The sequence below is a fragment of the Odontesthes bonariensis genome, chromosome 13 (assembly GCF_027942865.1).
Source record: "Odontesthes bonariensis isolate fOdoBon6 chromosome 13, fOdoBon6.hap1, whole genome shotgun sequence".
Classification (NCBI taxonomy): Eukaryota; Metazoa; Chordata; class Actinopteri; order Atheriniformes; family Atherinopsidae; genus Odontesthes; species Odontesthes bonariensis.
This window is the reverse complement of record NC_134518.1, coordinates 37,376,769-37,401,043: the sequence shown is the minus strand read 5'-3', so window position 1 is coordinate 37,401,043 and position 24,275 is coordinate 37,376,769. Positions and strand designations below refer to the sequence as shown.

The 24,275-nt window shown below is 41.9% G+C and overlaps 1 protein-coding gene across 1 annotated transcript in view; it reads right to left on the bottom strand.

Moving 5' to 3' along the window:
* The window catches only part of nfkb1 (nuclear factor of kappa light polypeptide gene enhancer in B-cells 1), a 55,844-nt gene that overhangs the window by 22,122 nt on the left and 9,447 nt on the right, over positions 1–24,275 (bottom strand). The window contains exons 4-7 of the mRNA XM_075482023.1: positions 14,839–14,879; positions 10,970–11,068; positions 952–1,103; positions 226–389 (exon numbers count right to left, since the gene is read on the bottom strand). Of these exons, the coding sequence (XP_075338138.1) occupies positions 226–389; positions 952–1,103; positions 10,970–11,068; positions 14,839–14,879 (456 nt within the window). The remainder of the gene's footprint in view (positions 1–225; positions 390–951; positions 1,104–10,969; positions 11,069–14,838; positions 14,880–24,275) is intronic.

The following is a 24,275-nucleotide window of genomic DNA, read 5'->3' as shown; positions in this document are numbered from 1 at the left end:
AGTTATGGCCACAGATTGTAATCGGAGGCTTTATAGAAATATCAGTTGGCCTAACTGTTGAGTGTCTGTCTGTGTAATGGCATATGAAAGTGTTAAAGCAGGTGGGGAACAGCTAGCTTCACCGTGTCAGAGGCTGTGATAGATATAAGCACATAACAGTGGTTCCTCTGTTCCCAGTGAGTCCAGAACCACTGAAACCTGAGCTGAGGAATGTGTGATGCTGACCGCTGAGCTCTCGAGGGACTCGGACCTCCCCCTGCAGGGCGTCGATGTCCGGGTGGATGGAGACTCCGCAACTGTATCCCAACCGGACGGCCTCGATCATCCTCTCCTCCAGAGTCTTCGCCACGTTCTTCTTCGTCACATGGAGGATGCCCAGGTTCGGAAAACTGCCGGAAACAGACAGCTGTGAGCACCTTGCGCGGTGACTAAACTTTATTTATAAAGCACTTTAAACACCCACAGGACCAAAGTGCTATACACAATCATAAAACAGAAAAAGGTCAAATATAAAAGCAGTAATAAAAGTATGAAGTTTGAGAGATTGGATAATGTATGTGGGAGTTATAAGTGACTTAATTTTTTGTGGCGAGTGATGGCGAGTCATTGAACTTTGAGGTGTTGCCACGGCCACGCCCTTTAAGTTTTGAAAAAGTTTCTCCATGACTTTTTCCCCCCATGTCTTAAGAGTAACCTGGCCAAGTTTGAAGCTTGTAGCATTAAATCTGTAGGACGAGTTCGATCATATGCAAGAAATAGAGCCAAGAGGAAGGAGGTACAACAAGAAAAGGAGAGGGCCCAGAACCGAGCCCTGTGGGACACCACACAACAGTAGAGCAGAGGAGGACACAAGGCCATCAAGACAAACACAAAAAGTACGCTTGGCCAAATAAGATTTAAATCAGTCCAGAGCGATATGACGACACTGGTTGGACTGAGTGTGACGCAGACCTGATGTTGGAGTCTTTGGACTGCAGGTCGGCGATGCAGATGCCTTTATCGCACTGTTTCCCCACCAGACTGTGAGCGTGCAGCTGAGGGATGGAGGTCAGCGCCGTCACCAGTTGGACCACCACCCGAGCCTGACCCTGGTAGTTAGAGATCTGAAACACACGCAGAAAAAAAGTGAACAAGATGAAGCATAAAACAGAGTTTTAACACCAGAGAGCAGCCTCGTCACTTTGTCACAGCAGTTTAAAGGATGGCTGTGTTCCAAACCGCATACTTCTCCTACTACTCCTACTACTCCTATTAACGTTTTGAGTTATTATGCGAGAAGTTCCCGGATGCATACTAGATTCTCCGAAATGTTGGGTATGCACCAAGATGCAACGTAACGTGACGTCGCCGATCGTCATTTCCTGTCAAAACGGCAGTTTCAACGAGCTACAACGAGGGTAGGTTCACTTCCTGTTTTCAAAACAAAAGCACCAATTGTATGGTAATGGCTTTCCCTATGATAAAAGGCAACGGGTATTTTATTTTGTGAAAATAACCGGAAGTGCGTTGCTCACTGCGGCTAGCTTTAGTAGCGCCGAATTCGTGGGAACAAAATTGTAAACAGCCGGTATTTTGTCAGGTTTTCAACACGTTGGGGATCTAAACGACTACTTTCTCACCTGAAAATGTTTCAAATGTTGCTAAAGTTTACAGAGTTTAGAGCTTAAGAGAAATCAGCTTCAGGCCGGCTGATTTCAGCTCGGACAGGAGCGAAATGCATTGTGGGTAAACGCTCTGCATACTGTCTGATCAATGAGTATGCAGTATGTAGTATGCAGTATGCAGTATGTAGTATGCAGTATGTAGTATGTAGTATGTAGTATGTAGTGTGTAGTATGCAGTATGCAGTGTGTAGTATGCAGCGTGCAGTATGCAGCATGCAGTATGCAGTATGCAGTATGTAGTATGTAGTATGCAGCATGCAGTATGCAGTATGCAGTGTGCAGCATGCAGTATGCAGTATGCAGTATGCAGTATGCAGTATGCAGCATGCAGTATGCAGTATGCAGTACGCAGCACGCAGTATGCAGTATGCAGTATGCAGCATGCAGTATGTAGTATGCAGTATGTAGTATGCAGTATGCAGCATGCAGCATGCAGTATGCAGTATGCAGCATGCAGCATGCAGCATGCAGCATGCAGTATGCAGTATGCAGCATGTAGCATGTAGTATGCAGTATGCAGCATGCAGCATGCAGCATGCAGCATGCAGCATGCAGTATGCAGCATGCAGCATGTAGCATGTAGTATGCAGTATGTAGTATGCAGCATGTAGCATGCCGTATGCAGTATGCAGTATGCAGTATATAGTATGTAGTATGTAGTATGCAGTATGCAGTATATAGTATGCAGTATGTAGTTTCCAGTATGTAGTATGCAGTATGTAGTATGCAGTATGTAGCATGCAGTATGCAGTATGCAGTATGTAGTATGCAGCATGCAGTATGCAGTATGCAGTATGTAGTATCCAGTATGTAGAATGCAGTATGCAGTATGTAGTATCCAGTATGTAGTATGTAGTATGCAGTATGTAGTATGTAGTATGCAGTATGCAGTATGTAGTATGCAGTATGTAGCATGCAGTATGCAGTATGCAGTATGCAGTGTGCAGTATGCAGTATCCAGTATGTAGAATGCAGTGTGCAGTATGTAGTATCCAGTATGTAGTATGCAGTATGCAGTATGTAGTATGTAGTATGCAGTATGCAGTATGCAGTATGCAGTATGTAGTATGCAGTATCCAGTATGTAGAATGTAGTATGCAGTATGTAGTATGTATTATGTAGTATGTAGTATGCAGTATGTAGTATGTAGTATGTAGTATGTAGTATCCAGTATGTAGAATGTAGTATGCAGTATGTAGTATGCAGTATGCAGTATGTAGAATGTAGTATGCAGTATGCAGTATGCAGTATGCAGTATCCAGTATGCAGTATGCAGTATGTAGTATGTAGTATGTACTATGTAGTATCCAGTATGTAAAATGTAGTATGTACTATGTAGTATGTAGTATGTAGTATCCAGTATGTAGTATGTAGTATGTAGTATCCAGTATGTAGAATGTAGTATGCAGTATGTAGTATGTAGTATGTAGTATGTAGTATGTAGTATCCAGTATGTAGAATGTAGTATGCAGTATGTAGTATGTAGTATGTAGTATCCAGTATGTAGAATGTAGTATGCAGTATGTAGTATCCAGTATGTAGAATGTAGTATGCAGTATGTAGTATGTAGTATGTAGTATGTAGTATGCAGTATGTAGTATGTAGTATGTAGTATGTAGTATGTAGTATCCAGTATGTAGAATGTAGTATGCAGTATGTAGTATGCAGTATGTAGAATGTAGTATGCAGTATGTAGTATGCAGTATGCAGTATGTAGTATGTAGTATGTAGTATCCAGTATGTAGAATGTAGTATGCAGTATGTAGTATGTAGTATGTAGTATGCAGTATCCAGTATGTAGAATGTAGTATGCAGTATGTAGTATGTAGTATGTAGTATGTAGTATGTAGTATCCAGTATGTAGAATGTAGTATGTAGTTTCGAACACAGGCGATGACTTGGATGAAGGACGTGGAAACATGGCGGCTGGATGATTGGATGAGAGGTGAGATCAGGCAGTTTGTGGTTTCTGAACTCATTCTGAGCTCCACATATGACTCGAGCAGTTTCAGGGGTTTTTAGTTGCTGCTTTGATTCAGAGGAACTTTCTCCTGAAACACCTCAGAGGTCATTTCACCTGCTACGCAGAGAGGGCGGAGCTTAGTAACAGCAGCGAGAGCAGCTTTTCCTCTCAGAGCCTGAAAATAACCTGCAGACGGACACCAGTGTGGGCCCCACTAAAGATGAACGGATCTCTAAAAGGAAAAATATAAACAAAGAGATTTTATCTCCCTGATAAGTTTGTCAGCTCTGTGGATTCCTCAGATGGAGCCACCAGCCACTCATTGCCTGAATTACAGCTTTAAACAAACAAAAATCCTATCAGATTTCAGTGCTTCTGTTCCTGCTCTGTGGGTGTGTGCACGAGTCGTGCCACTGCAGATATTTGCCTGCAGCAGCGTTGCAACTGCAGCAATAAATAAACACCAGCCCACTTCCTCTTCCTGGTGCTGTCGGCCACTCGAAGTGTTCGAACACGAAAACAAAGTTCCTAGAAACACGGCGGGCGCTGCAGTCTGAGGGTTTCCTGGCTCAGAGACGTTCGTGTTATTTATCAGAAGAGCCCGACAAACCAGGAGGTTGAAGCAGAACTTTGTGATCCAACTCTGATTCCTGCTCCAGTTTAACAGCTCAGTTTAACTGAGTTTAACTCAGATTAACTCGGATTAACTCGGTTTAACTTGGATTAACTCGGAGTAACTCAGATTAACGCAGTTTAACTCATATGTACTCAGATTAACGCGGATTAATGTAGATTAATGCTGATTAACTCAGTTTAACCCGGATTAACTCAGATGAACTCATATTAACGCTTATTACTCGGATTAACTCAGTTTAACTCGGATTAATTCATTTTAATACAGATTAACTCTGATTAACGCAGATGAACTCAGATTTACTCAGTTTAACTCATATGTACTCAGATTAATGCTGATTAACTGAGTTTAACTTGGATGAACTCGAATTAACTGAAATTAACTTGGATTAACCCGGATTAACTCAGTTTAACTCAGTTTAACAGATGTACTCAGATTAACGTAGATTAACTCGGATTAACTCAGATTAATTCAGATTAAATCAGTTTAACAGATGTACTCCGATTAACTCGGATTAACTCAGATTAACTCAGACGTGTCTGCAGTAACAGCATCATTAAACACACATATTTGGTGCTTTGTGTGCATTGATGCTGGAGGACCAGTCACATGATCAATGTGAGAGCTGATTGAAGTTCCAAACACTTCTGCCTGAACATAATGAGACACTTCAGCGCACATGCATCCATTTCCTGTCATCATGTGTGCTGGTGAGGCCTCAGATGAACTCATCTTCACACATCACTCAGATCTTTAGTCTCAATAAAATAAAATAACAATAAAACTGTTTTTATTGGACCTGAAACAGCAGTTTTCCTTCGTACGTCTGATCTGAGAAAACATCCTTAGGTGGACTGAAGGTCTGCCATCAGTGCAGATCCACTCATGCTTCACTGGACTGAGATCTGGAAACACCTCAGACTGGTTTTGTGTTCCTTTAACCATTTTTAATCCGTTTCTTCTTCAGTTTTTCTTCCTTTTTGTCAGCTTCCAGGGCAGAACGTTGACTTGATGCCTGGAACATCTAAGATAATCCCTTCACCTGTCAGCGGCGGCCATTTTAGGACCAACAGGTGAATATAACCTAACATGACTCAGTGAATTATGAGTCTCTGTGTTGTTGTTGTTGTTGCTAGCTGTGTTAGCTTCCAGGGAATCGCCACGACGACTCATCTGACTGAATAAGAAGAAAGACAAGGCGAAGCGTGTCGGTGTTTCTGGGCCAGAGTGGGCGCCATCACTGACGTTACACCTCTGGACTTTCATCTCTGAGCTCAAACTCATCACCATTCCTGTCTGTGACGCAGCCCGACTTCCGTCTAACTGCACGTGGGCGTCACGGCAGGAAATTCCCAACAGACATGAAACACTGCAGAGGTGTGTGTGTGTGTGTGTGTGTGGAGGTTTTTATGAACTTCTTGGACAGGTCCAGACAAGCAGAGGAATCTTCTGAAGCCCCCCCACCCCCCCCAACAACTTCTGCAGAAACTTCCTATGATGTCAAACACCCCCCATAAGCATAAGCATTGTGGGAGCGTTCACACGTGGCAAATCGGTGGAAAGTCCAGATTCTTCTTCACCTACATAACATTTGTTGTGCAAACACACTTTTAACATCAGCATCTTTCTGTAGTTTTTATGTAGAAGCCTCGCTCCACTGTCTGTTTCCTTGAATGACTTGCTGCTATCAGTTGTGTGTTTTGCCTTTAAGTGATATTTTAGACTGGAACTACTACGCTGAGAAGACAATTCAACTTGGCAGAGTTTACAGATGACTTTGGTTCTGTCGACTCCGCCGTCTGGAAGAACTTTAACATGAAAATGGCCGAGTAAAAGTTCCGTACCCTTCTCCATGTTTGGTGGATCCGCCGATTACTTTCTTTTCCTGTTCCACAGCAGACAGCAGCAGACTTTTACAGAATAAAAGCCTGTGAGCAACAGACTTTTACAGAATAAAAGCCTGTGAGCAGCAGACTTTTACAGAATAAAAGCCTGTGAGCAACAGACTTTTACAAAATAAAAGCCTGTGAGCAACAGACTTTTACAAAATAAAAGCCTGTGAGCAGCAGACTTTTACAAAATAAAAGCCTGTGAGCAACAGACTTTTACAAAATAAAAGCCTGTGAGCGACAGACTTTTACAAAATAAAAGCCTGTGAGCAACAGACTTTTACAAAATAAAAGCCTGTGAGCGACAGACTTTTACAAAATAAAAGCCTGTGAGCAACACTTTTACAAAATAAAAGCCTGTGAGCGACAGACTTTTACAAAATAAAAGCCAGTGAGCAACAGACTTTTACAAAATAAAAGCCTGTGAGCAACAGATTTTTACAAAATAAAAGCCTGTGGGCAACAGACTTTTACAAAATAAAAGCCTGTGAAGACAGACTTTTACAAAATAAAAGCCTGTAAGAAACAGACTTTAACCAAATAAAAGCCTGTGAGCAACAGACTTTTACAAAATAAAAGCCTGTGAGCGACAGACTTTTACAAAATAAAAGCCTGTGAGCAACACTTTTACAAAATAAAAGCCTGTGAGCAACAGACTTTTACGAAATAAAAGCCTGTGAGCGACAGACTTTTACAAAATAAAAGCCTGTGAGCGACAGACTTTTACAAAATAAAAGCCTGTAAGAAACAGACTTTAACAAAATAAAAGCCTGTGAGCAACAGACTTTTACAAAATAAAAGCCTGGGAGCAACAGACTTTTACAAAATAAAAGCCTGTGAGCAACAGACTTTTACAAAATAAAAGCCTGAGAGCAACAGATTTTTACAAAAATAAAAGCCTGTGAGCAGCAGACTTTTACAGAATAAAAGCCTGAGAGCAACAGATTTTTACAAAAATAAAAGCCTGTGAGCAGCAGACTTTTACAATAATAAAACCTGCGTTAATGCGTGATAAAATATTTATCGGCGTTAAATGATTAACGAGTTAACTCGCAGACAGTGGAGCGAGGCTTCTACATAAAAACTACAGAAAGATGCTGATGTTAAAAGTGTGTTTGCACAACAAATGTTATGGCACTTTCATTCATATGGGAGCACATTTAAAATAAAGCTAAATGCTAAAAGCTATACGCTACTTTTAGATTCATTTTTGGATTCTGCGTACAAATGCGATTAATCGTGATTAATCAGGGAAATCATGTGATTAATTAGATTAAACATTTTAATCGTTGCCCAGGCCTAATACAAACATGAATGATGAATGTGAGAGATTACTTATCAACCAGAACACAGAGGTGAGTCAGAAACATCATCCTCAGCCCACTGATCCCTGGCAGAGCTGGAGGGGGTTTCCCCTGATCCATCCACCCTGACCCAGAGCCTGAACACAGGAGGCAGATTTCCTGCTCTGTTACCCTGACAGAAAATATGCAAAACAAGCTAAACGTGAAGTTCTATCAGTCCCTAAAGTCTTGTTTACCTTCAACACATAAAAATCCATCAGCTGAACCTCCAACAGTTTCAGCTTAAATTACACGTGTCTGTGGGGCGGAAACTCCTGGTAAGATTTCACAACGAACATAAATGAATGTGCATCACGGTGCTTTGTGATTTATTACCTTTTATTCCAAATTAGAGGAATAAATCACCTTCTACATGTGTTTTTACAGCAATGTGTGAGACAGCAGCAGGAATCTGGGGATTTCCCGTGTTTCCTGGTTTGGTTGGAACATGTGGGAGCGTCAAAGAGTAAACATCAACAGAGACAGCATGACATGAAGTCCACGCTCGTTTATATCTGTGACAAAACGTAAACAGCAGAGGTCCAAAAGCCAGCGATGGTTGGCCTCCACCAACCACTAAAGAAAAACAAAAACAACAAATCCAGGGTCAACACAACACGGCACCTCGGGCACGACTGTTTGTGACTCTGTAGAGGTGATGGGGTCCGTTAACTGGTTCCAGGCCGGATCCAGTGGGTCAAAAACACAAAAAACATGTTAAAGACGACCTCTGAGTTCAGCAAAATGTCCATGAACTGTTTCTGTTTGAGCTGTCAATCAAACACAGACACGCCCCCATCCTCCAGCTGTCAATCAAACACAGACACGCCCTCATCCTCCAGCTGTCAATCAAACACAGACACGCCCCCACCTCCAGCTGTCTATCAAACACAGACACGCCCCCACCTCCAGCTGTCAATCAAACACAGACACGCCCCCCACCCTCCAGCTGTCAATCAAACACAGACATGCCCCCCACCCTCCAGCTGTCAATCAAACACAGACACGCCCCCACCTCCAGCTGTCAATCAAACACAGACACGCCCCCACCTCCAGCTGTCAATCAAACACAGACACGCCCCCCACCCTCCAGCTGTCAATCAAACACAGACATGCCCCCAACTCCAGCTGTCAATCAAACACAGACACGCCCCCACCTCCAGCTGTCAATCAAACACAGACACGCCCCCACCCTCCAGTTGTCAATCAAACACAGACACGCCCCCACCCTCCAGCTGTCAATCAAACACAGACACGCCTCCTCCCTTCAGCTGTCAATCAAACACAGACACGCCCCCACCTCCAGCTGTCAATCAAACACAGACGCGCCCCCCACCCTCCAGCTGTCAATCAAACACAGACACGCCCCTTCCCTTCAGCTGTCAATCAAACACAGACGCGCCCCCTCCCTCCAGCTGTCAATCAAACACAGACACGCCCCCACCTCCAGCTGTCAATCAAACACAGACGCGCCCCCTCCCTCCAGCTGTCAATCAAACACAGACGAGCCCCCACCCTCCAGCTGTCAATCAAACACAGACGCGCCCCCAGCCTCCAGCTGTCAATCAAACACAGACGCGCCCCCACCCTCCAGCTGTCAATCAAACACAGACGCGCCCCCAGCCTCCAGCTGTCAATCAAACACAGACGCGCCCCCACCCTCCAGCTGTCAATCAAACACAGACGCGCCCCCTCCCTCCAGCTGTCAATCAAACACAGACGCGCCCCCTCCTTCCAGCTCTCAATCAAACACAGACGCGCCCCCCACCCTCCAGCTGTCAATCAAACACAGACACGCCCCCACCTCCAGCTGTCAATCAAACACAGACACGCCCCCTCCCTTCAGCTGTCAATCAAACACAGACACGCCCCCACCTCCAGCTGTCAATCAAACACAGACACGCCCCCTCCCTTCAGCTGTCAATCAAACACAGACACGCCCCCACCCTCCAGCTGTCAATCAAACACAGACACGCCCCTTCCCTTCAGCTGTCAATCAAACACAGACGCGCCCCCTCCCTCCAGCTGTCAATCAAACACAGACACGCCCCCACCTCCAGCTGTCAATCAAACACAGACGCGCCCCCTCCCTCCAGCTGTCAGTCAAACACAGACGCGCCCCCACCCTCCAGCTGTCAATCAAACACAGACGCGCCCCCTCCCTCCAGCTGTCAATCAAACACAGACGCGCCCCCTCCCTCCAGCTGTCAATCAAACACAGACACGCCCCCATCCTCCAGCTGTCAATCAAACACAGACGCGCCCCCACCCTCCAGCTGTCAATCAAACACAGACGCGTCCCCTCCCTCCAGCTGTCAATCAAACACAGACGCGCCCCCTCCCTCCAGCTGTCAATCAAACACAGACACGCCCCCTCCCTCCAGCTGTCAATCAAACACAGACCCGCCCCCTCCCTCCAGCTGTCAATCAAACACAGACGCGCCCCCTCCCTCCAGCTGTCAATCAAACACAGACACGTCCCCTCCCTCCAGCTGTCAATCAAACACAGACGCGCCCCCTCCCTCCAGCTGTCAATCAAACACAGACACGCCCCCTCCCTCCAGCTGTCAATCAAACACAGACCCGCCCCCTCCCTCCAGCTGTCAATCAAACACAGACACGCCCCCACCTCCAGCTGTCAATCAAACACAGACACGCCCCCACCCTCCAGCTGTCAATCAAACACAGACGCGCCCCCTCCCTCCAGCTGTCAATCAAACACAGACGCGTCCCCTCCCTCCAGCTGTCAATCAAACACAGACGCGCCCCCTCCCTCCAGCTGTCAATCAAACACAGACACGCCCCCTCCCTCCAGCTGTCAATCAAACACAGACCCGCCCCCTCCCTCCAGCTGTCAATCAAACACAGACACGCCCCCACCTCCAGCTGTCAATCAAACACAGACACGCCCCCACCCTCCAGCTGTCAATCAAACACAGACACGCCCCCACCTCCAGCTGTCAATCAAACACAGACACGCCCCCAGCCTCCAGCTGTCAATCAAACACAGACACGCCCCCTCCCTCGAGCTGTCAATCAAACACAGACACGCCCCCAGCCTCCAGCTGTCAATCAAACACAGACGCGCCCCCAGCCTCCAGCTGTCAATCAAACACAGACACGCCCCCAGCCTCCAGCTGTCAATCAAACACAGACACGCCCCCACCCTCCAGCTGTCAATCAAACACAGACACGCCCCCTCCCTCGAGCTGTCAATCAAACACAGACACGCCCCCAGCCTCCAGCTGTCAATCAAACACAGACGCGCCCCCAGCCTCCAGCTGTCAATCAAACACAGACGCGCCCCCAGCCTCCAGCTGTCAATCAAACACAGACACGCCCCCAGCCTCCAGCTGTTCCTGTGTACGTCCTCAGCTCCAGACAGAAGAGTGTAACTGCCAGCTCTCAGGTGAGCGAGGTGGAAGGTGGACCTTCCTGGAGAAGACGTGCTCACACTGACAGACAGGAAGTGTTACCTTGACAGTGGGGTAGGTTTTCCTGTTCTTCTCACTGGAGGCTCCCGGCAAACCGCCATGAGAAGGACCTTCACAGCCGTATCTGAACCTGAAGCCCCGCTGGAAAACAGACGGTCACACGGTTATGCTTTTCAATGAGAAATATTTTTCAGATTGTAAAACAGGTGTAAATCCACATTCTTTACCAAGATTAACAGTTGGATAAATGAGCTACTTATGTTCTAACTATCATCTAATTACATCAATCATCTAATTATCTTCTTATTATCATTTAATTACATCTATCATCTAATTACCATCAAACTATCATCTAATTATCATCTAATTACCATCTAACTATCATCTAATTATCATCTAACTATAATCTAATTACATCTATCATCTAATTATCATCTAACTATCATCTAATTATAATCTAATTATCATCTAACTATCATCTGATTATCATCTAATTATCATTTAGTTACATCTATCATCTAAATACCATCTAACTATTATCTGTTTATCATCTAATTACCATCTAATTATCATCTAATTACATCTAACTGTCATCTAATTACCATCTAATTATCATATAATTATCATCTAACTATCATTTAATTACATCTATCATCTAATTACCATCTAACTATCATCTAATTACCATATAATTATGATCTAACTACATATAATTATCATCTAATTACCATCTAATTATCATCTAAATACCATCTAATTATCATCTGATTATCATCTAATTACCATCTAATTACAACTAACTGTCATCTAATTACCATCTAATTATAATCTATCATTTAATTACATCTATCATCTAAATACCATATAACTATCATCTAATTACAATCTAATTATCATCTAATTATCATTTAGTTACCATATAATTATAATCTAATTACCATCTAATTACCATCTAACTATCATCTAATTACAATCTAATTACCATCTAACTATCATCTGATTATCATCTAATTATCATCTAATTACCATGTAATTACAATCTAATTACCATCTAGGTATCATCTAATTACCATCAAACTATCATCTAATTATCATCTAATTACCATCTAACTATTATCTGATTATCATCTAATTACCATTTAATTATCATCTAATTACATCTAACTGTCATCTAATTACCATCTAATTATCATCTATCATTTAATTACATCTATCATCTAATTACCATCTAACTATCATCTAATTACAATCTAATTATCATCTGATTATCATCTAATTACCATATAATTACAATCTAATTACCATCTAATTACCATCTAGGTATCATCTAATTACCATCTAACTATCATCTAATTACCATCTAATTATCATTTAATTACATCTATCATCTAATTACCATCTAACTATCATCTAATTACCATCTAATTATCATCTAATTACCATCTAACTAATTTAATTACATCTATCATCTAATTAACATCTAACTATCATCTAATTATCAATTCTAATTACCATCTAATTATCATCTAACTATCATCTAATTATCATCTAATTACCATCTAATTATCATCTAACTATTTTCTAATTAACATCTAACTATAATCTAATTATCATCTAATTACCATCTAATTATCATCTAATTACCATCTAACTATCATCTAATTACCATCTAATTATCATCTAATTACATCTACTTATCATCTAATTACATCTAACTGTCATCTAATTACCATCTAATTATCATCTAATTACCATCTAATTACCATCTAATTATATCTAATTATCATCTAACTATTTTCTAATTACCATCTAATTATCATCTAATTACCATCTAATTATCATCTAATTACCATCTAATTATCATCTAATTACCATCTAATTACCATCTAATTATATCTAATTATCATCTAACTATTTTCTAATTACCATCTAATTATCATCTAATTATCATCTAACTATCATCTAACTATAATCTAATTATCATCTAATTACATCTACTTATCATCTAATTACATCTAACTGTCATCTAATTACCATCTAATTATCATCTAATTACCATCTAATTACCATCTAATTATATCTAATTATCATCTAACTATTTTCTAATTACCATCTAATTATCATCTAATTACCATCTAACTATCATCTAATTACAATCTAATTATCATCTGATTATCATCTAATTACCATATAATTACAATCTAATTACCATCTAATTACCATCTAGGTATCATCTAATTACCATCTAACTATCATCTAATTACCATCTAATTATCATTTAATTACATCTATCATCTAATTACCATCTAACTATCATCTAATTACCATCTAATTACCATCTAACTAATTTAATTACATCTATCATCTAATTAACATCTAACTATCATCTAATTATCAATTCTAATTACCATCTAATTATCATCTAACTATCATCTAATTATCATCTAATTACCATCTAATTATCATCTAACTATTTTCTAATTAACATCTAACTATAATCTAATTATCATCTAATTACCATCTAATTATCATCTAATTACATCTAATTATCATCTATCATCTAATTACCATCTAATTACATCTAATTATCATCTAACTATCATCTAATTACCATCTAATTATCATCTAATTACCATCTAACTATCATCTAATTACCATCTAATTATCATCTAATTACATCTAATTATCATCTATCATCTAATTACCATCTAATTACATCTAATTATCATCTAACTATCATCTAATTACCATCTAATTATCATCTAATTACCATCTAACTATCATCTAACTATCATCTAATTACCATCTAATTATAATCTAATTATCATCTAATTACCATCTAATTATCATCTAATTATCATCTAATTACCATCTAATTATCATCTAACTATCATCTAATTACCATTTAATTATAATCTAATTACCATCTAATTATCATCTAACTGTCATCTAATTATCATCTAATTACCATCTAAATATCATCTAATTACCATCTAACTAATAATAATTACATCTATCATCTAATTAACATCTAACTATCATCTAATTATCAATTCTAATTACCATCTAATTATCATCTAATTATCATCTAATTACCATCTAACTATCATCTAATTATCATCTAATTATCATCTAACTATTTTCTAATTACCATCTAATTATCATCTAATTACCATCTAATTATCATCTAATTACATCTAACTATCATCTAATTACCATCTAATTATAATCTAATTACCATCTAATTATCATCTAATTATCATTTAATTACATCTATCATCTAATTACCATCTAACTATCATCTAATTATCATCTAATTACCATCTAATTATCATCTAATTACCATCTAATTACCATCTAACTATCATCTAATTATCATCTAATTATCATCTAACTATTTTCTAATTACCATCTAATTACCATATAATTATCATCTAATTACCATGTAACTATCATCTAATTACCATCTAATTATAATCTAATTACCATCTAATTATCATCTAATTATCATTTAATTACATCTATCATCTAATTACCATCTAACTATCATCTAATTATCATCTAATTACCATCTAACTATCATCTAATTACCATCTAACTATCATCTAATTACATATATCATCTAATTACCATCTAATTACCATCCAACTATTGCAACAGTTACATTTCCTTTCAGAATGTCACCTTTCATTTCACATTTCAGTTACATTTCACTTTAAATGAGCATAAACTAAAACTGAGTGTCTACAGCAGCAGGAATGCAGCAATAAACTCTTTATAAAATAATTTATAATTCAGTGGAAACCATCTAAAATGTCATTAAAACATTGGATTTGAGCACAATGACAAACCAATCCTGCTGTAAAGCAGCATAAAAACAGCAGCTGGCTTCACATCTGTGTGAGTGTTACCTGTTTCGGCTGCTCCAGGATCTGCAGGTAGGGTCCGTCCACTGAAACCACACAGAGACTCAGTATAAACCACCATAAAAACATCCAACTCTCAGGGTGAGAACAGTAATGTTCACATCTTAATCTTAATCTGATGATTAAAGGATATCGACCGCAGATGTTGTTCAGGCCTAACTTCCAGATGTCTGGGTCCTTATGTCTGAACTGGTTTTAAATATTTAAATATAAATAATTTTAGTTATAAACTCTTCAAAAAACAGTGAGAAGGAATAACAAATGTTATCAAGATGCTGTGAAACTTTGATCAGAAGAGCAAAACAAAGCAAAACAGAAAGAAAGAAAGAAAGAAAGAAAGAAAGAAAGAAAGAAAGAAAGAACGAAAGAAAGAAAGCAAGAATATAAGAAAGCAAGAACGAAAGCAAGAAAGTAAGCAAGAAAGATAGCAAGAAAGAAAGGAAGCAAGAAAGAAAGCAAAAAAGAAAGAAAGCAAGAAAGCAAGCAAGCAAGCAAAAAAGAAAGCAAGAAAGTAAGAATGCAAGATAGAAAGCAAGCAAGCAAGCAAAAAATAAAGCAAGAAAGTAAGAATGCAAGAAAGAAAGCAAGAAAGAAAGGAAGAAAGCAAGAAAGAAAGTAAGAATGCAAGAAAGAAAGAAAGGAAGAAAGCAAGAAAGAAAGTGAGAATGCAAGAAAGAAAGAAGGAAAGCAAGCAAGCAAGCAAAAAAGAAAGCAAGAAAGAAAAAAGAAAGAAAGAAAGCAAGAAAGAAAGGAAGAAAGGAAGAAAGCAAGCAAGAAAGAAAAAAGAAAGAAAGAAAGCAAGAACGCAAGAAAGAAAGCAAGAATGCAAGAAAGCAAGTAAGAAAGAAAGCAAGAAAGAAAGAAAGAAAGAAAGAAAGCAAGAATGCAAGAAAGAAAGCAAGAAAGCAAGAATGCAAGAAAGAAAGAAAGAAAGCAAGAAAGCAAGCAAGAAAGCAAGAATGCAAGAAAGAAAGAAAGAAAGCAAGAACGCAAGAAAGAAAGCAAGAATGCAAGAAAGCAAGTAAGAAAGAAAGCAAGAAAGAAAGAAAGAAAGAAAGAAAGAATGCAAGAAAGAAAGCAAGAATGCAAGAATGCAAGAAAGAAAGAAAGAAAGCAAGAAAGCAAGCAAGAAAACAAGAAAGCAAGAAAGAAATACTGTAAGAAAGAAAGAAAGAAAGCAAGAAAGCAAGAAAGCAAGCAAGCAAGAAAGAAAGAAAGCAAGAAAGAAAGAAAGAAAGCAAGCATGCAAGAAAGAAAGAAAGAAAGAAAGAAAGAAAGAAAGAAAGAAAGAAAGCAAAAAAGAAAACAAGAAAGAAAGAAAGGAGGAAAGCAAGCAAGCAAGCAAAAAAGAAAGCAAGAAAGAAAAAAGAAAGAAAGAAAGCAAGAAAGAAAGGAAGAAAGGAAGAAAGCAAGCAAGAAAGAAAAAAGAAAGAAAGAAAGCAAGAACGCAAGAAAGAAAGCAAGAATGCAAGAAAGCAAGTAAGAAAGAAAGCAGGAAAGAAAGAAAGAAAGAAAGAAAGAAAGAAAGAAAGCAAGAATGCAAGAAAGAAAGCAAGAAAACAAGAAAGAAAGACAGAAAGCAAGCAAGAAAGCAAGAAAGAAATACTGCAAGAAAGAAAGAAAGAAATAAAGCAAGAAAGCAAGCAAGCAAGAAAGAAAGAAAGCAAGCAAGAAAGAAAGAAAGCAAGCAAGCAAGAAAGAAAGAAAGAAAGCAAGAAAGAAAGAAAGAAAGAAAGAAAGAAAGAAAGAAAGCAAGAAAGCAAGCAAGCAAGAAAGAAAGAAAGCAAGCAAGAAAGATAGAAAGCAAGCAAGCAAGAAAGAAAGAAAGAAAGCAAGAAAGAAAGAAAGAAAGAAAGAAAGAAAGAAAGCCAGAAAACCCACAACATGCTTGCTCACAGCTGCCAGCTTTGGGGGAAACACTTCCTGTGCTACGCAGAGATGAGCTGAATCTGCTGAATCTGTCCTGAAACACTGACAGGAAGTAAATGTGTGACTCTGAAAGCAGGACAGGAGCTGCTACATAAAGAATAAACTGTTCCTCTAACGGGCGCTGAACGTGCACTGAACGTGCACATTAGCCTAAAAACCGCAGATGAAAATAAAAGTCTGCAGCTTCCTGTCTGCTGCAGCCATTTCCTGCTTCAGCGCCCACAGCTGCTGTCAGCGGGCTCCTCTTCATCAGTGAAGCAGGAGGGCAGCCTGACAGCAGACTGGGAACACTGGTCAGCAGACTGGGAACACTGGTCAGAAACATCCAGACTGGGAACACTGGTCAGAAACATCCAGACTGGGAACACTGGTCAGCAGACTGGGAACACTGGTCAGAAACATCCAGACTGGGAACACTGGTCAGCAGACTGGGAACAGACTGGGAACACTGGTCAGCAGACTGGGAACACTGATCAGAAACATCCAGACTGGGAACACTGGTAGGCAGACTGGGAACACTGATCAGAAACATCCAGACTGGGAACACTGGTCAGCAGACTGGGAACAGACTGGGAACACTGGTCAGCAGACTGGGAACACTGATCAGAAACATCCAGACTGGGAACACTGGTAGGCAGACTGGGAACACTGGTAGGCAGACTGGGAACACTGATCAGAAACATCCAGACTGGGAACACTGGTCAGCAGACTGGGAACAGACTGGGAACACTGGTCAGCAGACTGGGAACACTGATCAGAAACATCCAGACTGGGAACACTGGTCAGCAGACTGGGAACAGACTGGGAACACTGGTCAGCAGACTGGGAACACTGATCAGAAACATCCAGACTGGGAACACTGGTAGGCAGACTGGGAACACTGATCAGAAACATCCAGACTGGGAACACTGGTAGGCAGACTGGGAACACTGATCAGAAACATCCAGACTGGGAACACTGGTCAGCAGACTGGGAACAGACTGGGAACACTGGTCAGCAGACTGGGAACACTGATCAGAAACATCCAGACTGGGAACACTGGTAGGCAGACTGGGAACACTGATCAGAAACATCCAGACTGGGAACACTGGTCAGCAGACTGGGAACACTGGTCAGAAACATCCAGACTGGGAACACTGGTCAGCAGACTGGGAACAGACTGGGAACACTGGTCAGCAGACTGGGAACACTGGTCAGAAACATCCAGACTGGGAACACTGGTCAGCAGACTGGGAACAGACTGGGAACACTGGTCAGCAGACTGGGAACACTGGTCAGCAGACTGGGAACACTGGTCAGAAACATCCAGACTGGGAACACTGGTCAGCAGACTGGGAACAGACTGGGAACACTGGTCAGCAGACTGGGAACACTGGTCAGAAACATCCAGACTGGGAACACTGGTCAGCAGACTGGGAACAGACTGGGAACACTGGTCAGCAGACTGGGAACACTGGTCAGAAACATCCAGACTGGGAACACTGGTCAGCAGACTGGGAACAGACTGGGAACACTGGTCAGCAGACTGGGAACACTGGTCAGCAGACTGGGAACACTGGTCAGAAACATCCAGACTGGGAACACTGGTCAGCAGACTGGGAACAGACTGGGAACACTGGTCAGCAGACTGGGAACAGACTGGGAACACTGGTCAGCAGACTGGGAACAAACTGGGAACACTGGTCAGAAATCTCCAGACTGGGAACACTGGTCAGCAGACTGGGAGCAGACTGGGAACACTGGTCAGCAGCATCCAGACTCTAACTGACAGCTGATGTCTCTGCTGCAGAATGTCCCCGCAAACAAAAGGAGACGCAGGTTTAACTGACCACGAAGACACAGAGAGACACAACATCTGCAGAGAAACAACATCTGTAGAGACACAACATCTGCAGAGACACAACATCTGTAGAGACACAACATCTGCAGAGAAACAACATCTGTAGTAACACAACATCTGTAGAGACACAACATCTGCAGAGACACAACATCTGCAGAGACACAACATCTGCAGAGACACAACATCTGCAGAGAAACAACATCTGTAGAGACACAACATCTGCAGAGACACAACATCTGCAGAGACACAACATCTGTAGAGACACAACATCTGTAGAGACACAACATCTGCAGAGACACAACATCTGCAAGACGACACAGAAACATCTGCTGAGACTGGAGGACGACACAGAAACATCTGCAGAGACCGGAGGACGACACAGAAACATCTGCAGAGGCCGGAGGACGACACAGAAATATCTGCAGAGGCCGGAGGACGACACAGAAACATCTGCAGAGACCGGAGGACGACACAAAAACATCTGCAGAGACCGAAGGACAACACAGAAACATCTGCAGAGGCTGGAGGACGACACAGAAACATCTGTAGAGGCTGGAGGACGACACAGAAACATCTGCAGAGGCCGGAGGACGACACAGAAACATCTGCAGAGGCCGGAGGACGACACAGAAACATCTGCAGAGACCGGAGGACGACACAGAAACATCTGCAGAGGCTGGAGGACGACACAGAAACATCTGTAGAGGCTGGAGGAGGACACAGAAACATCTGCAGAGACTGGACGACACAGAAACATCTGCAGAGACTGGAGGACGACACAGAAACATCTGTAGAGGCTGGAGGAGGACACAGAAACATCTGCAGAGGCTGGAGGACGACACAGAAACATCTGCAGAGACTGGAGGACGACACAGAAACATCTGCAGAGGCTGGAGGACGACACAGAAACATCTGTAGAGGCTGGAGGAGGACACAGAAACATCTGCAGAGACTGGACGACACAGAAACATCTGCAGAGACTGGAGGACGACACAGAAACATCTGCAGAGGCTGGAGGACGACACAGAAACATCTGCAGAGGCTGGAGGACGACACAGAAACATCTGCAGAGGCTGGAGGACGACACAGAAACATCTGCAGAGGCTGGAGGACGACACAGAAACATCTGTAGAGGCTGGAGGAGGACACAGAAACATCTGCAGAGACTGGACGACACAGAAACATCTGCAGAGACTGGAGGACGACACAGAAACATCTGCAGAGGCTGGAGGACGACACAGAAACATCTGCAGAGGCTGGAGGACGACACAGAAACATCTGCAGAGGCTGGAGGACGACACAGAAACATCTGCAGAGGCTGGAGGACGACACAGAAACATCTGCAGAGACCGGAGGACGACACAGAAACATCTGCAGAGGCTGGAGGACGACACAGAAACATCTGTAGAGACCGGAGGACGACACAGAAACATCTGCTGAGGCTGGAGGACGACACAGAAACATCTGCAGAGGCTGGAGGACGACACAGAAACATCTGCAGAGGCAGGAGGACGACACAGAAACATCTGCAGAGACCGGAGGACGACACAGAAACATCTGCAGAGGCTGGAGGACGACACAGAAACATCTGCAGAGACCGGAGGATGACACAGAAACATCTGCAGAGGCTGGAGGACGACACAGAAACATCTGCAGAGACCGGAGGACGACACAGAAACATCTGCAGAGGTTGGAGGACGACACAGAAACATCTGCAGAGGCTGGAGGACGACACAGAAACATCTGTAGAGACCGGAGGACGACACAGAAACATCTGCTGAGGCTGGAGGACGACACAGAAACATCTGCAGAGGCTGGAGGACGACACAGAAACATCTGCAGAGGCTGGAGGACGACACAGAAACATCTGCAGAGACCGGAGGACGACACAGAAACATCTGCAGAGACCGGAGGATGACACAGAAACATCTGCAGAGGCAGGAGGACGACACAGAAACATCTGCAGAGACCGGAGGACGACACAGAAACATCTGCAGAGACCGGAGGACGACACAGAAACATCTGCAGAGACCGGAGGACGACACAAAAACATCTGCAGAGGCTGGAGGACGACACAGAAACATCTGCAGAGGCTGGAGGACGACACAGAAACATCTGTAGAGACCGGAGGACGACACAGAAACATCTGCAGAGACCGGAGGACGACACAGAAACATCTGCAGAGACCGGAGGATGACACAGAAACATCTGCAGAGACCGGAGGACGACACAGAAACATCTGTAGAGACCGGAGGACGACACAGAAACATCTGTAGAGACCGGAGGACGACACAGAAACATCTGCAGAGACCGGAGGACGACACAGAAACATCTGCAGAGACCGGAGGACGACACAGAAACATCTGCAGAGACCGGAGGACGACACAGAAACATCTGCAGAGGCCGGAGGACGACACAGAAACATCTGCAGAGGCCGGAGGACGACACAGAAACATCTGCAGAGGCTGGAGGACGACACAGAAACATCTGCAGAGGCTGGAGGACTCGTGTCTCTCACATGTAAATGAGCAGGAGACACTTTCCGCCTCAGCGTAACATTCCGGCCAAAAGCAGAAGTGAGAGCCTCGCTGCCGTCACCGCAGAGGACGTCTCTTTCACTTTTTTACTTCATTTTTCCCCCCGAATAAATTCGTTTTCCAAACAGAAAGCTGAGTTTCTGCAGCTGTGGGGCTCAGCGGGAACATCTGTCTCACCTGTGGGCTGATATGACTCAGGAAGCCTTCGGCCTGCTGTAACAGCTTCTGTCTGAACAACGTGTTCATTCAGCCCAAACAAAGCAGGCGCTGTCTGACAGGAAGCTTCAAAGTCCAAACGTGAAACACACAACCATCCCAGTGATAAATAACTTTAACTTTTAAAGGTAAAAACATTGAAATAAGGACAACCATCCTCTGACTCCCAAACCAGAGAATCTGTCGATTTTCTTTCTATCCAACCGAATATTTGGAAAACTTCTGGTTTAAGTCTCCTTGATCTCTGTAAAGTTGAGACTAAATCGCAGATTCTCAGCCTCACTCATTAACCTGAGAGACACGTTTTGTATCTGTGGTGAAAAACGGGAAGTTTGGATTCGATTGGATACGATTCAATACGATACGATTCAATACGATACGATACGATACGATACGATTCGATACGATACGATTCGATACGATACGATACGATACGATACACTTACATCATTTTCTGGGGGAAAAAAGGGACAGTGTGATTTGATATGAATCGTCGCTGATTGGACCGGTGGTCCGACCTTTGACCCGGAAGGACAACACCGCCAGACAAACAGAAACAAACGAACATGTCACAAACGTGAGAGCTGTGCACTTTATACAACATTTTTCTCAACTAATTTATCACTGTTTTGCAGAATGTGACCCCCTGGCATTGTAGTGTATTATAACCGAGGTTTTCATGCTGTAACTTTAAGCTGCTCAAACTTTCTGTCTTCACTTTTTAAAATGTTTCAGTTTCACTGAATCTTTACATCTTGGAACCAAATTAATTTCAAAGCCAGATCGTATAAAAACACCTCCAGCTTTCATAGATTATACGACTGATTACACCACTATCACACCTCAGTGACGAAAAGCTTCCAAACGCCAGAGAAACTCAGCAGTGAGAGCAGCATTCGTCACAGCTAAAAGGAGAAGGAATCGCTTCCTTCCACAGTCAAAGCGCAGCAGATATTTATGTGACCGCAAACACCAGCAAACGTATGAAACGGTGAAGCGTCTCATCAGTCATTAAGCTGCTCAAACCCGGGCTCTGGTTCTCATTTCCTGGTTTACACTCAGATCTGTGGAACCCTTCAGAGTCATTAATGTAACAGACAAACCTTCAGAATCAGGCAGTTTCCAGATGAGGATGAAGTGAAACTCACAGGGAAATTAAAGAAAATCAAGAAGTTATTTTACTTATGAACAGAAACTGAGAATTCAGCTGCTCATCCACATATCCAGATCCAGTCCTTTTCATATCAGGCTCAGGTTCCTGAGCATCTTCAGAGGAATGTGTTTTTTCTCTGTTCAGCCACTGAACTCTGAGCTATGAACCATTCAGGCAGGAAAAAGGCTCCTAACTCAAGGGATGAACCAGTGTTGTGTCCAACTTAGCAAAGAAGCCGTTTTAAACTGGATCTTTAGGCACTTTGTTCCCAGCAGCCTGTCACAGAGACACATCATTTGTTCCCATTATTTTAGCTGCATCTGTGAAAAACAGCTTCATAGTTTCAACTTTTTTGTACATTTTTTTAAAATCGTATCGTATCGTATCGTATCGAATCGAATTGTATCGAATCCAATCCAATCGTATCCAATCGAATTCAATCGTATCGAATCCAATCCAATCGTCATCACTTGCCAAATACAGGACCATTCTGGAAGAAAACCTGTTGGAGTCTGCAATAGACCTGAGACTGGGACGGAGATTTATCTTCCAACAAGACAATGATCTAAAACATAAAGCCAAATCTACAATGGAATGGTTCCCAAATAAACGTATCCAGGTTTTGGAATGGCCAAGTCAAAGTCCAGACCTGAATCTGTGGAAAGAGCTGAAGACTGCTGTTCACAAACGCTCTCCATCCAACCTCACTGAGCTCCAGCTGTACAGCAAGGAAGAATGGGCAAGAATTTCAGTCTCTGATGTGCCAAACTGATAGAGACAGAGAAAGGCGGCGCTACAAAGTATTAACGCGAGGGGGCCGAATAATAGTCCACGCCCCACTTTTCAGTTTTTTATTTGTTAAAAAAGTTTGATACATCCAATAAATTTCATTCCACTTCATGATTGTGTCCCACTTGTTGTTGATTCTTCACAAAAAATTCAAATTTTATATCTTTATGTTTGAAGCCTGAAATGTGGCAAAAGGTTGAAAAGTTCAAGGGGGGCCGAATACTTTCGCATGGCACTATGTATTAAAAATATAGCAGTTTTTGTGTTTGTTTTTTTTTTTACAGAAATTGGCGTTTACAACATGTAAACCAGTATTTAAAGAGTTAAATTTTTTAAAATAATTGAAAACTTGGCAGTTATGATCAAAACTGAAGTGGAATAAAAGATTTATGAAAAATAAAAGCGGGAAAAAATGTTAACATATGATGTTTTTAGGTTGTTTTAAAATGGGACAAAAATGTCTTTCATTTTCATTTCATTTCATTGATTCTTCACAAAATGTTTTAATTTTATATCTTTATGTTTGAAGCCTGAAATGTGGCAAAAGGTTGAAAAGTTCAAGGGGGGCCGAATACTTTCGCCAGGCACTGTATTAGCATGTTTCTTGTCAAATTACAACATTTATGCTGCCATGACATGAAAACAAACTACAGTAAGACTCATCAGAAAGGTCTAAAACGTCCTCTGAAGTTGTTCAACAGACTTCAATTCAATTCAGTTTCATTTATATAGCGCCAAATACAACAAATGTAATCTCAAGGCACTTAGATAATAAAGTCCAGTTCAAGCCAATTGGAATTCAATTAATTGAAATAATAATTATTCATAAAATAATCCAATTCGTTCATATAGAGCCAATTCAAAAACAATTTCCTAGCTAAGGAAACCAACATATTGCACTGAAAACTTTTTCACTTCCTCATATCATCTGACCAACGAACCAAACAGCATCAAAGAT